The sequence below is a fragment of the Lutjanus erythropterus genome, chromosome 12, assembly GCF_056507025.1.
Source record: "Lutjanus erythropterus isolate fLutEry1 chromosome 12, fLutEry1.hap2, whole genome shotgun sequence".
Classification (NCBI taxonomy): Eukaryota; Metazoa; Chordata; class Actinopteri; order Lutjaniformes; family Lutjanidae; genus Lutjanus; species Lutjanus erythropterus.
The window spans coordinates 1015898-1029055 of NC_139328.1; the positions used below are offsets into that span (position 1 = coordinate 1015898).

Sequence of the window (13158 nt, forward strand, 5' to 3'; positions counted from 1 at the left end):
TGTGTGTCGCCGCTGTACAGTGCTGTAACGTGTGTGTGTGTGTGTGTGTTTGTGTTAGATAACGAGGGGTGGGCGGGTCAGCAGCGTGACGGCTCCAGTGACTCCGTCCACTGGTCTCCCAGCGGACAGGAAATCTCCCTCATCTCTGATGACTACTTCCCCATGTACTTCGTAGCACCAGGTATGTACACACACACAGACACACAGACACACACACACACACACACACACACACACACACACACTCTCTCTCTCTGTGTCAGGGTGTGTGTGATAGCTTCATGTCCACCCTCACCACTGCACTAACCAGAACCAAACTGATCGGGAGGTCAAATTATGCTTTTATTTTGAAGTCTAGTGAATCTCTGCTAGTGTTTCCTGCTTCAGAGTGAGAACACAGAGCTGATCCATGTGAGCACGTCAGCAGCAGACCCTCCAGAAGCTCCGCTCTTTGCAGCGCAATGTAGAAGAAGCTGCTCCACGACGTGACCTCACTTTGTCTCTCAAATCAAACCTTCATCATGTTGTGTTCACACATATCTGACTTGAAACAGAAGTTTTTGTGAGGACAGAAGCTGTTTTATTGCCTCGTTCTTGTCTTTAAGTCCTCTGCTGCAAAAACAGTTCGAGGAATTTGCTTTTGCAACTTTCTTTAATGTGTTTTTACAGAAAGCAAGAAGCCCCGAGAGGCCATTTTTACAGAGAACAGCTTACACACACAACCACTGCTGAAGTCAAATGGACAAAGAAACTCTACAACAAACGGTTCATGAGTTATGAAGCAGTGCACGGGTAAAGCGTAGGGGGTGGGGCTTAAGTCACTAATAATAAAAGTGACTTAAACTCTGCTGAGTGCATCGAAGCCTCTCACCAAGAGTCGGTAACAAATGATTCATTAGTTTGGTTAATTTTACATGGTTCAGATGTTCTGCACCATTTTGTTACAGGCCCCTCCCACTACCACGCCCCCTTTAAACCCATTGGTCATGAACTGTTAATGAGCTGCTCTTTGGATCATGACCAACCACTGTTATATAAGCCAAATAGCCATCTCTCCAAACCAACCAAACTCCATTGATAAAAACAGTAATTTTAACCTGAGGTTCTGTCCCACTGCTGCTTCGATCTGTTAGTGTGTTTGTGTTATTGTGAGACTTCAGTGAATCCAAACTAACCCTTTAAAACACCAAAGTCACACAGTAACACAAACAATCTAACAGATGGAGGCAACAGTAGACCAACAACTCCTGTGTTCACTGAGGTAAAACGACTGATTTTCTCAGTGGAGTTTGGTTGGTTTATAGAGTGATATTCATTTTGTTTAATGGTGGTTTCCAGTCAGAAAAGTCTGTCTGACAGAAAAGTAAAGTGGTGAAAATTTTCTAAATATAGTGTTCACTTAAACTGATAGTGATTTTTTTTTAGATGGACCTTTTTTGAGTGCGACACTGACCCCACTTCATAAAACCTGAACTGAAATGACAGACAGACAGGACGACACGTGTTAAAGCTCAGTCTCACCTGTGCGGCAGGTTGATTTTTTTAACATCTGAACTTTGTGTTTTTCTGTGTCACAGAGAAGTTTTTGGGGAACCAGATGCTGAGTTACGGACAGAACCTGAGTCTGAGTTTCCGGGTCGACCGGCGGGACACTCGGCTGTCGGCGGAGGATCTGGTCCTGGAGGGGGCCAACCTCAGGGTGGCCGTCCCCCTCATCGCCCAGGGCAACGCCTACCCCAACGAGAACATGCAGACATACGTGTTCAGGTAAGAGTCATCACCACCTGAAACCAGTCAGATTATCTGACCTGCTGTTTGTTAATCTGCTTTTAAAATGTTTTTATAATCTGTAGATTTACTCTGTCACCTACACATAAAATTATGAAGAATGAAAACACTAAAAATTAATAGAATTTATGTCTATCATGCTCTAGAATTTCAGTTATTCCATAATCTGTACATCTACTTTTGAAATCTGTTAATCTGGATTAAATTAGACTGAAACTTTAGTTTGGTGGATTTAAACTCTGTTTATAATCTGGTCTTCTGGTTTTAGTGAGTTGTCATAACCTCTAAAAAAAACAAAAAGTCTGAATATAGTTAAGCAGATTTGTTCTCAAAATAAACCAAACTAAAAATAAACAATCTGTAAATCAGGATTAAATTAGACGGAAACTTTTTCATAATTTATGTGTGTGGATTTAAATTTATTGCTTATTTATAATCTGTTGTTCTGGTTTTAGTGAGAACTTCTACATCTGAATTTCACTGAACAGATTTTTGATCATAATCTAATTTTAAACTCCATAAATATTGTGTTAATCTGGATTTAGTTGCACATTTTTAGGTATAATCTCACATTTCCTTTGAATTGTCCTCTGTTATTACAGTACACAGTAAAATGTGCCAAAAGTTAGACTTAATCTGGATTAAGACTGTTATAATCTAAACATCTGGTTTTAAATTATAATGATGAATGTGTTAATCTGAACATCCAGTTTAAATTTCCACTGATAATTCAGTTCAGTTAGATTTCTGATCATCTCTACGTCTAATTTTAGATCATTTAAATAATCTGGATTAAGATTTGTTATATTCTGTACAGATTTCTGATGATCTGGAATACCTGACACCGATATCTGTATAATCTGAATGTTAGAGTTATGAGCTGGTAATCAGGTTTCACTTTGATAGATTATTAGTCATAATCTGGATTAAGTTACACTGTTTGTGTTGCTCTGCCTGCTTCAGGCTCCATGACAGCACTGATTACCCCTGGAGGCCGACCATCAGCCACTCTGATTTCCAGAAACTCCTCCACAACCTGACCGCCATCAAGATCCGCGGCACCTACAGCGAGAGGAGTACGTCACACAACACAGAACTCACACACACGAACATAAAACACACAGACACACACACACACACACAAACACACACACAGAAACACACATTCATGTTCAGTCATCGTGGAGTAAAAATATTCAAGTTTTTAAAAAAACACCATTTGTCATGAATCTGTCTGTCCAGGTGCCGGTTACCTTGACGATGTCTCCTTGGTGACGGCGAAGCGGGTTCCAGGTGTCCCCGCCCGCTGGGTGGAGCGATGCACCTGTCCTCAGGGTTACCAAGGTCAGCACTGTGAGGAGTGCACTGTGGGATATCGCCGCGCCCGTCCAGAGCTCGGAGCCTTCAGCCCCTGTGAGCCGTGCAACTGTAACGGCCACAGCGACGCCTGCAACCCCGAGACAGGTACTGACTGGTTTACTGACTGGTTACTTGCCGTTTTAGTGACTGGTTTACTGACCGCAGTGAGGCTGCAACCCCGAGACAGGTACTGACTGGTTTCCGAGTACTTACTGATTGGTTTCTGACTGGTTTATCCGCAGGTTTAATGATGAATTTATTGTTTTACTGACTGGTTAAGTGACTGGTTTATCAGCAGTTTTACTGGTTTGTTGACTGTTTGACTGCAGGTTGTGTTTGTTTGTCTCATCAGCTGATCTCTCTGCCTGTCTGTCTCTCTGCCTGTCTGTCTGTCTGACCATCCAGGAGCGTGTGACTGTCAGGACAACACGGCTGGTCTGAGCTGTGAGCGCTGTAAAGATGGTTTCTATGGCGACGCCACCCGGGGAACATCAGGTGACTGTCAGCCGTGTCCCTGTCCGGCTGGAGCCACCTGCGCCGTCGTCCTCAAAACCAGAGAGGTCGTCTGCACCAACTGTCCCACAGGAACCACAGGTAACCATGTCTGAGCACACCTGTCAGACAGGTGACTGCAGGTCACTCTTTAAGAGACCTCATCATCATCATCATCCTCACAGCCCTTTCCTCTGATGTCACCTGTGTGCAGGTAAGCGCTGTGAGCTCTGTGACGACGGTTTCTTCGGCGACCCTCTGGGTCAGAACGGCCCGGTGCGAGCCTGTCGCGCCTGCAAGTGCAGCGACAACATCGACCCCAACGCTGTCGGCAACTGCAATCGCGAGTCCGGAGAGTGTCTGAAGTGCATCTACAACACAGACGGCTTCTTCTGTGACCGCTGCAAGGAGGGTTTCTATGGCAACGCTCTCGCCGCCAACCCCGCCGACAAGTGCAAACGTAAGAGGAAGTTCATGTGTTCGCTGATCCTGATCAGTCTTCATGTTCAGTCCCATCAAACACTTTAGGGTGAAATATACTGTGAACAGAGATTTTTATTTTCTACCTGCATCAATCAATCAATCAATCAATCAAACTTTATTTACACAGCACCTGCACAAAAACAGCCCAAAACAGTTAAATATGACAACAATAACAAAAATGGATATTTAAGATAACAAAAGATAAAAGCAATAAAAATAAGATTATAAAATAATATGAAATAATTGAACCAACTTTACAAAATCTCTGACAACGTAAATAATCTGTTAATCTATTTGTTGTTTGAAAAAGATGAAGCAGAAAATCTTTTTTATAGATTGTCAATCAAATCATACAAAAATCACTCAGAATGAAGGAGAAAGAAAAATAATAAACGAGTCAAACAAGGCACCAGCTCATGTTAACTCGTATCTTTTTCCTCAGCGTGCTCCTGTTCTCCGTTTGGTTCTGTTGGTCGACAGACCAGCTGTTCTCAGGTCACCGGTCAGTGTCAGTGTCTCCCCAACGTGGCCGAGCGCGACTGCAGCGCCTGTGAGCCCGGCTTCTTCAACCTGCAAAGCGGCAACGGCTGCGAACGGTCAGCTCGCCGACAATTTAACCTCGTCACGTGACTCTTCTGATTGTTTGTGCGTTTGTTTCTAAACGTTACCGTCCTTGTTCCCACAGCTGCAACTGCAATCCCATTGGCTCCACCAACGGCCAGTGTGACATCATCACAGGACAGTGCGAGTGTCATCCTGGCATCACCGGCCTGCACTGTGAACGCTGCGAGGTCAACTTCTTCGGCTTCAGCTCGTCCGGATGCAAACGTAAGAACGGTGACATCATCATTGCAGCAGAGGGCCTGTTCACACCTGGTAGTGACATGTGGGATCCAATCACAAGTGAACGTTAATACCGGGTGTGAACAGGGCCAACATTGTGCTCTGTGTCTCTGTTTGACTGTTTCCTGTCCGTGTGTGTGACCCACAGCGTGCGACTGCGACCCTGAAGGCTCTCAGTCAGGTCAGTGTAAAGAGGACGGTCGCTGCGAGTGTCGGCCAGGCTTCGTCGGAGCTCGGTGTGACATGTGTGAGGAGAACTACTTCTACAACCGCTCGGCGCCGGGCTGCCAGCAGTGTCCGTCCTGCTACAGTCTGGTCAGAGACAAGGTGAGGACGGTCGAGTGCTGAGACAGATGTTAATGACGGGGAGAACTTCAGCTGCAGAGGACAGACTCTGAAGGACTTGTTTGTGTGTCCAGGTGAACCAGCAGAGACAGAAGCTCCACGACCTGCAGACTCTGATCGATAACCTGGGCTCGGGTCAGGACACGGTCAGTGACAAGGCCTTCGAGGACCGACTGAAGGAGGCGGAGAGAGCCATCATGGAGCTGCTGGAGGAGGCTCAGACCAGCAAAGGTCACATTTCACTCTTTAATTCACGACAGGTTTATTCAGAATGTTAGTCATTAATTAAGTAAATATTTATCTGGAATTTTAGTCATAATACAGTAATAAAAGAACAAAATAAAAGCACATCAACAAATGTGTACTGTGTTTAATTTTCGTTGGTAATCTGTACACCAGCTTGATCTCAGCTTTGACCTTTGACCTTGCAGATGTGGACCAGGGTCTGCTGGACCGACTGAACAACATCAACAACACTCTGACGACGCAGTGGAACCGCCTGCAGAGCATCCGCAACACGGTGGACGACACCGGCATGCAGGCCGACCGCGCCCGCAACCGAGTCCGAGACGCTGAGAGTCTGATCGACCGCGCCCGGCAGGAGCTGGACAACGCCAAGGACGCCATCGGCAAAGTGGTGAGTGATGTCACTGTTGTCACGGCAATCATTACTCAGACAGAGAGCCGACTAACAGAGCCAATGTCATCTGCAGGACATCAAACCGCCGAGCGGCACTGGAGATCCAAATAACATGACGCTGCTGGCTGAGGAGGCGCGTGCGCTGGCTGACAAGTAAGATCCTGATACTTAAAGGGACAGTCAGTGTTTTACCTGCAGCAGACGGCCGTCAGCTGAAACACTGATTCATGACGCTCAAACAATTCAAGCAAGCTGAAAGATCAAACACAAAACACAAGCAGCTGCACATTTGATAGTTAGCAGAAATAAACACTCAGTTGTAACTGCTCTTTTGTCAGGCACAAGATGGACGCCGACCAGATTGAGAAGATTGCCAAAGACGCCAACGACACTTCGACCAAAGCGTACAACCTGCTGCTGAAGACTCTGGACGGAGAGGGCCGGACGAGTCAGGAGATCGACGAGCTCAACAAGAAGTGCGTTCTGTCTGACCTCAGTGTTACTCTCATTTAACACAACTGTAACTGACTGTGACCTCACTGTCGTGCGCAGGTACAACGAGGCGAAGGAACTGGCCAAGAACCTGGAGAAACAAGCCAATAAGGTTCAGGCCGAGGCCAAAGAAGCCGGAGACAAAGCTCTGAAGATCTTTGCCAACCTGACCAGCATCCCGCCGTTCGACACCAAGGCTCTGGAGGTGACGGTCTCACAGGCTCAGACCAGAGCTTTCTGCTGACATGAAATGATTTTTATTGTGTATGACATCATTTCCTGTTTTCATTTTTGTTTGTTTATTTTAGGATGAAGCCAGTAAAATCAAGAAGGAGGCGGCGGACCTGGACAAGCTGATCGATAAGACAGAGAAGGAGTACAACGACCTGAGAGACGACCTGAAGGGCAAAGAGCAGGAAGTCCGCAAACTGCTGGAGAAAGGCAAGAGTGAGCAGCAGGTATGTGAACGTGTGTGTGAGCGAGCCGGCGAGGTGGCGAGGTGGCGAGGTCCAGGTTTTTGACTGACTCTGAGCTTAAAGGGACATTTTGTTCCTGTCTGACAGACTGCTGATCAGCTGTTGGCTCGAGCCGACGCCGCCAAAGCTCTGGCTGAGGAGGCAGCAAAGAAGGGTCAGTCCACCTTCAGAGAGGCCGAGAACATCCTGGATGACCTCAGAGGTACCTGTCTGTCTGTCTGTCTGTCTGTCTGCCTGTCTGTCTGTCTGTCTGTCTGTCTGTCTGCCTTCTGTCTGTCTGCCTGTCTGCCTTCTGTCTGCCTGTCTGTCTGTCTGCCTGCCTGTCTGTCTGTCTGTCTGTCTGTCTGTCTGTCTGTCTGTCTGTCTGCCTGCCTGCCTGCCTGTCTGTCTGTCTGTCTGTCTGTCTGTCTGTCCGTCTGTCCGCCTGTCTGCCTGTCTGTCTGCCTGTCTGCCTGTCTGCCTGTCTGTCTGTCTGTCTGTCTGCCTTCTGTCTGTCTGCCTGTCTGTCTGCCTGTCTGTCTGTCTGTCTGTCTGCCTGTCTGTCTGCTCCATGATGTTTTGTTTTTTAGTGTTCCTTGTGAATCCAAACAATCAAAATGATATTTTTCTGAGCCCCTCTTGAAAGGTTTTCTGTGTGATGATGATGATGATGATGATGATGATGATGATGATGATGCTACATATAAAACCCCTTAAGCTGAGGAAGAGGAAGCATCAGTGCTGTAACCTGCATCACTGCTTTTTCTAACAGCTGATGTGAAGTTTTCATTTGAAAAACCTGGAAAATAATAAAACAGGAGTCAAACCTGAAATGTTTACCTTAAAATTCAATGAATGCAACCATGAATAATTATTTAATTTAATTTAATTAGGTATTTTTAATTTTATTGTTGGATACATTTATGGATTGTAATATATTAATTTTTATTGTATTACATTTTACAAGTAGAACTTTTAAGTAATGTGAAAAGTCAGGGGTGACTGGATGAATTAATTGAAGGTGTGTTTGTATCTTCATTTTATTGAAGTTAAAGAAGAGATAAATTAATAAATGACAATAAATTTTTGGATTACTGCTTCAATTTAAGGAATTTTGAAGCGGTAAAAAAAACCTGAATGTTTACTGAACCGCCTGAAGGGTTTTAGTTTTTTAAATGTTACGTTTTACTTCACGTTTTTGTTTTCAGGGTAAATTAAGGATTGATTCTGGGAATTTTGAGGGATTTTACTGAAACAACAGATTTTTCTCATTTTGTTCATAACTTCCTTCAGATTTCGATAAGAGGGTCAACGACAACAAGACTGCCGCCGAGGACGCCCTGAAGAAGATCCCCGCCATCAACGCCACCATCATCGCCGCCAATGACAAGACCAGGCAGGCGGAGGCGGCGCTCGGCAACGCGGCTGCCGACGCCCGAGAGGCCAAGAACAAGGCAGAGGAGGCTGAGAGGATCGCCAGCAACGTGCAGAAGGTACGGCAGGAACGGACTTCCTGCGTCTGTGGCGAACTGAAAATATGTTTGATGAAGTTACTTTCATGTCCTTACTGTGACTCAAACTGTGTCCTCAGGGCTCAGCCAAGACCAAGGAGGACGCAGAAAAGGCCTTCCAGGACACCAACAAGCTGGACAACGAGGTCAATGACATGATGGACCAGCTGAGCGCCGCTGAGCAGGAGCTGGCCAGGAAGAAGGCCGAGGCCGACCAGGACATGATGATGGCGGGAATGGTACGAGACGCTTCTGCTCCGCGTTACACGATAAAACGCTTCAGAAGGTCACCTGTCGAATCCTCAACTCTGTTTTATGTCCTTCAGGCTTCAGACAACGCCAAGGAGGCAGAGGACAACGCCCGCAAGGCCAAGAGCGCCGTCAAGACGGTTCTGAGCACCATCACGGCCCTGCTGGACCAGCTGGGTAAGAAGAGTTTGTTTACACCACATGTGACTGCAGCACACGTGCAGAATCAGGCGGCAGCGGGCTTCTTCTCTTCTCCTTGTTGTGCGGCGGTTGGTGGGTTCTGAACCGTCGCTGTTGCATTCAGACTAAAATAGCCTTTAAGCCAATCACTTCATTACAAACAAAGACAAAGGGTGTGTTCGAAACCGCATACTTACCTACTACTCATACTAACTCTGTGAGTACGCAGTGTGTCTACACTGGCAGTATGCGATTATTGAGTATGCGAGAAGTTCCCGGATGCATACTGCATTTGCCAGAAATGTTGAGTATCCATCATCAGCTTACTACTCACACTCAAATTACCCAGGACGCAACGCGACGTGACGTCACCGTGAACAAGACAGGGGAAAAAAAGCGTTTTTTATCAGTTTTTCCCTCCAATTTTTATGCTTGGAGGTATGTTGTTAGCGATTTCTCATTGGATTTACATTTATTAAGAAAGTTTAAAAAATAAATACAACTTGCATCTGACAACAAGACCGATCTTCGTCTCATAGCCGACAAGACTCTCCGCCGGTAAGGCATCATGACTGCTCAAATTCCGTTAACGGGACGAGATCAGTCCAAACGGCGGTGTCAAGCAGGATGTATTGCGGGTTGGTTCGCTTCTTGTTTTCAAAGTAAAAGCACTATTTATCACCATGGTCTTTTGGTATGAGAAAGGGAAAGGGGTGTTTTATTTTGTGAATATAACCGGAAGTGTGTTGCTCACTGCGGCTAATTTAAATTTCGCCGAATTTGTCCGAACGAAATTGTAAACGGTTGGTATTTGGACAAATAAACGGCACACTCGGGATCTAAACGGCCACTTTCTCGCCTGATTTTTAAAAAAATCTCGATAAAGTGATATATTCAAAGAGTTTAGAGCTAAAGTGAAATCAGCTTCAGCCTGTCGATTTTGGCTCGGGTAGGAGCGCAATGCATTGTGGGTTATCATGCAGTACGCTGTAGTGTAAACGCTTTGCATACTGTCTGATGGATTGGGTATGCAGTATGGAGTATGGATAGTATGGGTATGGAAGTATATAGTAGTTAGTATGCGGTTTCGAACACAGCCAAAGACTTTTCTTCCAGATCTTGTCTCGTCAGGTATCAGTATCACTTCCAGAACTGAACCTCCTCTATCTGAAACTTCTGAAACGATTTGGTTTCTGGAGCTTTTTGCGTGTTACGTGTCAGTGGGAGGTGCTAAAGCAAAGTTATAGACGCATCAATCAAAGTGCATCAAATACACCTTATTGGCTTCATCTAATTGGCTCTGATTGATGATGTCAGGACTCACAGCGGGTCTGAGGTTTCATTGGTTTGTTTTGTTTCATCTCCAGGAAACATCGACAAGGTGGACCTGAGCAAACTGAATGAGATCGACGAGTCGTTGAAGAGTGCCAAGGGCAAGATGGCCAACAGCGAGCTGGACAGGAAGCTGGAGGAGCTGAACGACGTGGCGCGGACCCAGGAGGACATGATCAACGACTACGACCGGCAGATCCGTGAGATCCGCGCCGACATCGCCAACCTCAATGACATCAAGAACACGTTACCAGACGGCTGCTTCAACACGCCGTCTCTGGAGAGGCCTTAACCCCGCCCTCCTCCTCCTCCACCAACACTCCTCTCTTCACATCTAACACTCTGGCAAACACGCCGACTTTTACCAAAACAGATTTTTAAACTTTTTGTTTTCAGATTCTTGTCTTTGTTTTTCTTTTACAAGAGAGAAGCCAATATTTCAAGCCACGTTCACAGTTTTAACGAGAGAGAAGCAGCTTTGATTTTTTTTTTTTTGTCAAGACGCAGTAACGTGGTTACAGCAGAATGAACTAAGCGGCGTAGAGAAGCCGTGCAGAGAGGTGGAAGAACCTCGGAGAAGAACCAGAACCACAAACCCGACGTGACTGCACCCGACGCAGAACCCACACAGGAGGTTCCTCACGCTGCGAGGAATGTCTGCTCGTATTCTTCTGTGTCTAACCAGCCATCATTACCCATCATGCCTGGGGAAACACCAGCTACTTCAGAGTTTTACAGTTTTCAGCTAGCTGAATGTACAGCTACACATCGTCACAATGCTGCCGTACTCGGCGTTCTTTTGTTTTTTTCATTTTGAAACCAACCATGTTGTCAGAATCCACACAGTGAAGGAATCCTCTCGTTTTTTTCTCTTCTTTTCTCCCAAAGTGACAAACAGCAGAGGAAAAGTATCTCACCTCTCTTTTCTTCAACAGTATTTACACCTCCAACGCGGCGTGTTGTTGAGTAAAGCCACGCCCACTCTGCTGGAGCACATGAAGCCTCTGAAGTCCACTAAAAATATCTGAATCAGTGTCTTGTTTCCACGAGCTGTGGATCTGGAGCCAGCATCAGAAGTTATTATCTTGTACCTGCAGTATATTGAATTGTGAAAATTAGTGACCCTTCCTAAGTCCCGCCCCTTTTTGCTCTGTTCTCCAATGATGGTTGAGCAAGTCTGTGTACCTGGAAGAACCTTCATCAACTTTCTTCTCTGTTTCCTGTAATTAGATCTCCTCTGAGGTGAAAAGATGAGGCTGGAGGACCTGAAAAAGGACACAGTGTAAAATATTGATTAATCAGATTGAGCATGAGTGTATATTTACAAAAAACAAAGTTCAGTTTGAACATTAAATATCTTGTCTCTGTTCAACACATCATAGGTCGAAAGAATTTGCAAATCATTGCGTTTGGTTTTTTATTTAAGTTTTGCACAAACACACACATTTTTGGAATCATTGTTAGCCTATCTGGTCACATCTTAAGCTCGCTAATGTGAGTAAAATTCTAACTAACTATCTTGCTAATCTGCATCAGTCGTTAGCTAGTTAGCTAATTGCATCTGATAGCTGATGTTAGCAAAGCACTAGTTAACTAGTTTGCTAATCTACATCAGTTGTTATGGCTAGTTAAATCTGATAGTTAATGTTAGCCAAAACCAAGCTAACTGGTTTGCTAATATACATTGATCAGTAGCTGGCTAGTTAGGTAGTGTTTTGCTAACTTTAGCTAACATAAGATGTTCCTTTTTCAGGTCCTCCAGCCACATCTGTGAACTGAGACGAGCCGAGCTCAGAGCAGATCAGAGTTCAGGAAACAGGAAAGGACAAAGTTGGTGGAGTTTTTCTCAGGTGCTGAGTTTGCTCAAATGTTATTGGAACACAGAGTGTAAAGAGGCGGGGCTTAGGGAGGTCACAGGATCCATATGTTGTGCACACAGGATGAAAGTTTCTTTGAGGACTTCGGGGCTCTGCAGGAGCGTCTTTAAACCAGCTCTGATAATTCTCACCGGTCAGACACATTTCATGTTCTGATGTTTTAACACTACAAATGTTTTATTGTTGTCGTCTCCGAAGTTGCTGCTTGTCACTGGTGTTTTTACGGATCATCGTCACACATTAACATTTTCTTCCAGGCTAAATCCAACACTATGCAACTTTGTACATTTTGCGTAGCGAGAATTTTATCTGATACACTGGTGCTAATAATTATTTCAAATGTTATATTTTTGTGTGAATGTTTTTTATTATGACATAGAGTGAGGAATTTGTTATTTGTGTAAATATATGCTTAAATGATTCAGGCGTGGCTGATTGAAAGAAATAAAACTCCAACATGCAAACAGCCACACAAAGTTCTATCACAATCAATCAACTGAAACCTCCAGGTTAAATATATATAAATATCTATGATAACGTCTGTGGTATGTTATTATTATAATATGCTTGCTTGTATACAAGGCTCAGTGTTGCTGCCTCATAGCGATGCCAATATTTCATTTGTGTTTTATTGATTCTGTGGGTTTTCACACGTTAATTCAACCTAACTGAATATTTTTGTTTAGTTTGTTTTATTTGAGCTTTGACCCTTTTTACCAATCAGGTCGCATTTTTTTTTAAAGGGGGCGTCTCCAGAACTTACGAGTCATTTTTACTGAATTTATTTGCTCGTCGTCATGGAGATAAGAAGCTCAGTCACACGTTGCTACAGTAGTTAACTGTTTTAATTAGTGTTTTGTGCCTTAATATAAAGTTCGGTTGTAATCACAGTCCCCAACGAGGGCGTCCACGTTTTATTTCACACAAAAAAGTTTTCCTCGTCGTCCTCGCTCCCTCACGCCGTGTCCTCGTGTCGGTACTGAAGAAGGGTCTTTTTTAAAAAAAAAAAAATCAGGTCCTGAACAGAGAAAACTAAAGTAACAGAGTTTTAGTGTTTTTAGTTTTAAATAATCAGATTCTGCAGATAAAATATTCAGAATCTTTAATGTTGG

The 13158-nt window shown here is 44.6% G+C and overlaps 1 protein-coding gene across 1 annotated transcript in view; it reads left to right on the forward strand.

Annotated features, from left to right (window-relative positions):
- lamc1 (laminin, gamma 1) overlaps positions 1-11589 on the forward strand; it is a 62530-nt gene extending 50941 nt beyond the window's left edge. The window contains exons 9-28 of the mRNA XM_084732382.1: positions 59-181; positions 1578-1767; positions 2752-2864; positions 3031-3252; positions 3553-3741; positions 3854-4099; positions 4565-4718; positions 4808-4950; positions 5114-5292; positions 5385-5541; positions 5742-5947; positions 6024-6103; positions 6289-6426; positions 6503-6647; positions 6751-6900; positions 7006-7120; positions 8191-8390; positions 8489-8647; positions 8735-8834; positions 10205-11589. Coding sequence (XP_084588508.1) covers positions 59-181; positions 1578-1767; positions 2752-2864; positions 3031-3252; positions 3553-3741; positions 3854-4099; positions 4565-4718; positions 4808-4950; positions 5114-5292; positions 5385-5541; positions 5742-5947; positions 6024-6103; positions 6289-6426; positions 6503-6647; positions 6751-6900; positions 7006-7120; positions 8191-8390; positions 8489-8647; positions 8735-8834; positions 10205-10461 — 3266 coding nt within the window. The 3' untranslated portion in view covers positions 10462-11589. The remainder of the gene's footprint in view (positions 1-58; positions 182-1577; positions 1768-2751; positions 2865-3030; positions 3253-3552; positions 3742-3853; positions 4100-4564; positions 4719-4807; positions 4951-5113; positions 5293-5384; positions 5542-5741; positions 5948-6023; positions 6104-6288; positions 6427-6502; positions 6648-6750; positions 6901-7005; positions 7121-8190; positions 8391-8488; positions 8648-8734; positions 8835-10204) is intronic.
- Positions 11590-13158: the final 1569 nt, after the last annotated feature.